This window comes from Haplochromis burtoni, unplaced genomic scaffold, assembly GCF_018398535.1.
Source record: "Haplochromis burtoni strain Fernald_Lab_line unplaced genomic scaffold, NCSU_Asbu1 Contig_1, whole genome shotgun sequence".
Taxonomy (NCBI): domain Eukaryota; kingdom Metazoa; phylum Chordata; class Actinopteri; order Cichliformes; family Cichlidae; genus Haplochromis; species Haplochromis burtoni.
Window position 1 is genome coordinate 2,325,471 of NW_024582362.1, and position 1,740 is coordinate 2,327,210.

The 1,740-nt window shown below is 40.9% G+C and overlaps 1 protein-coding gene across 2 annotated transcripts in view; it reads right to left on the bottom strand.

The window, feature by feature from the left end:
- Positions 1 to 1,740, bottom strand: part of gramd1c (GRAM domain containing 1c) — a 12,276-nt gene continuing 10,536 nt past the window's right edge. For both annotated transcript variants that reach the window (XM_042221912.1, XM_042221943.1), the window contains exons 16-18: positions 1,545 to 1,664; positions 1,075 to 1,180; positions 1 to 104 (exon numbers count right to left, since the gene is read on the bottom strand). In XM_042221912.1, coding sequence (XP_042077846.1) covers positions 36 to 104; positions 1,075 to 1,180; positions 1,545 to 1,664 — 295 coding nt within the window. In that variant the 3' untranslated portion in view covers positions 1 to 35. The remainder of the gene's footprint in view (positions 105 to 1,074; positions 1,181 to 1,544; positions 1,665 to 1,740) is intronic.

Consider the following 1,740-nt stretch of genomic DNA (forward strand, 5'->3'; position numbering starts at 1 on the left):
GACAGGTGCTTTTGTAGTCACCAGGCGTGGCTGCGTCACTGCTGCGCTGCAGTGTGATTGGCTGTTGCAAAATTCTGTTGCAGCATCACCAGTGAAGTACGAAGCTGCAAGGAGAACACGTACAAGACCAGATGAACACCTGCGTTAGGCTTTGAGCTAACATGACAGACTGCCGGGCCCCCCCCCCAAAAAAACAAATTAAAAAAACAAAAAACAGATGTGTTCATATTTCTTCCAACTCTTTAGGTTTATGGAGCCTAAATGTGAATCACTCTAAAAAGCTGTGTAAATCACAAGAGTGCCATGATATTAAAACTGTTCTATATTGTGTAAGTCTGCATTTAATGGAAGGAACAAAGACAACATTTATTTACATTTCTTAATACAGGACAAGATATGTTCAAGAGATCAGGCCTTCCTTGTCAGATTCTTTAATTTTATAATGCTCCACATATTTTTGACGTCTGGAGTGAGAGCAGGCAAGGAGCTGCAGTCTCTCTGCTAGAATATCTGCAGAAAGTGGTTTGCTTATCCTGCTCATTTAGCAATATTGGTGCCTTCACAGATGGCCATAATTAATTACTCTTATCTCAACTCCACCACTGTATATAGCTATTTAAATGTTTGAAGTTCTCACAAATTAAAAAAAAAAGCATATGTTTAGTAAACATGAATCCAAATGTCAGTCTGCCATTTTTCAGGATTTTGGTGCCGTAATGTTTGCAAAGATACGGGAGAACTGCAGTCAGGCTGAAAGACAACACTAAGAAACAGATAATTCCTTTCTTTCCTTACTCGTGCCAATGCCACGATGCTCTGCACTTTAACACAAGCACATGCTTTGCAATTTAAAACAGACCCCATCACAACAGAAACTCATTGAACTATATCAATGTCAGCTGTTAAATGTGCAGTTCAGTCTTGTCACTCAGGATTTTGAGTACGTCACTGACAGGAAAAAAGGCCTTCGTAATATGCAAAAATGAGCAAATCAAACCAAAACAGAACAAATCTAAACAAAGGAAAAATATTTACATTTGATTTTGTGATGAACTGGTCTTTTAAACAACCTACCTGTTCTAAGAGGTTAATGGAGTCCTGAAGTACATTTTTGAGTAAGCGCAGCTCCTCTGGAGACCTCAACGCTGCTCCCAGTTTGGATCCATACTCAGCAGCTAAGCTGTTAAATAACAAAAGGAGGAATTCATTCTCATGTGTAAGGTATTTTTGCTACAGAAGAACCAGAAACGGAAACGAAGTGAAGAATGTGAAAGAAGGCCACTGATGTCACTTACATAACACCAAAAATTCACAGAAGCAGACAGTTTGAACACTGAGTCATTAAAACAAGAGCTCTCTTGTGCTGTATGTGGGTTGCTTAAACGTCCAGACAAAACTGGAGGAAGACGAACCCCTTCCTCTCATACACCCACACTAAGACTTCTGCTTTCTGAGAGCTTGTGGCAACAGCTATTACAGGTACCATCTATGAACAGTCCTCTGTTATACGCAGGTCACAAAGAAGCAGTGGGAAGTCAACTGACCTGGCCTCGCTCCTCTCCCTCAGGCGATGCTTTGTAGTCAGATACATGCGCTGGGCCACATCCTCCATGGCCCACAGCTTAAAAAACAAGCCTAGATTCAGCATTGTCAGGATCAGCAGACTGTAAAAAAGGCAGAAGGTATTGAGTAATCTGACCAACAGAGCAGGCAGGCGGAAGTGACTAAAACTTTTTTTTT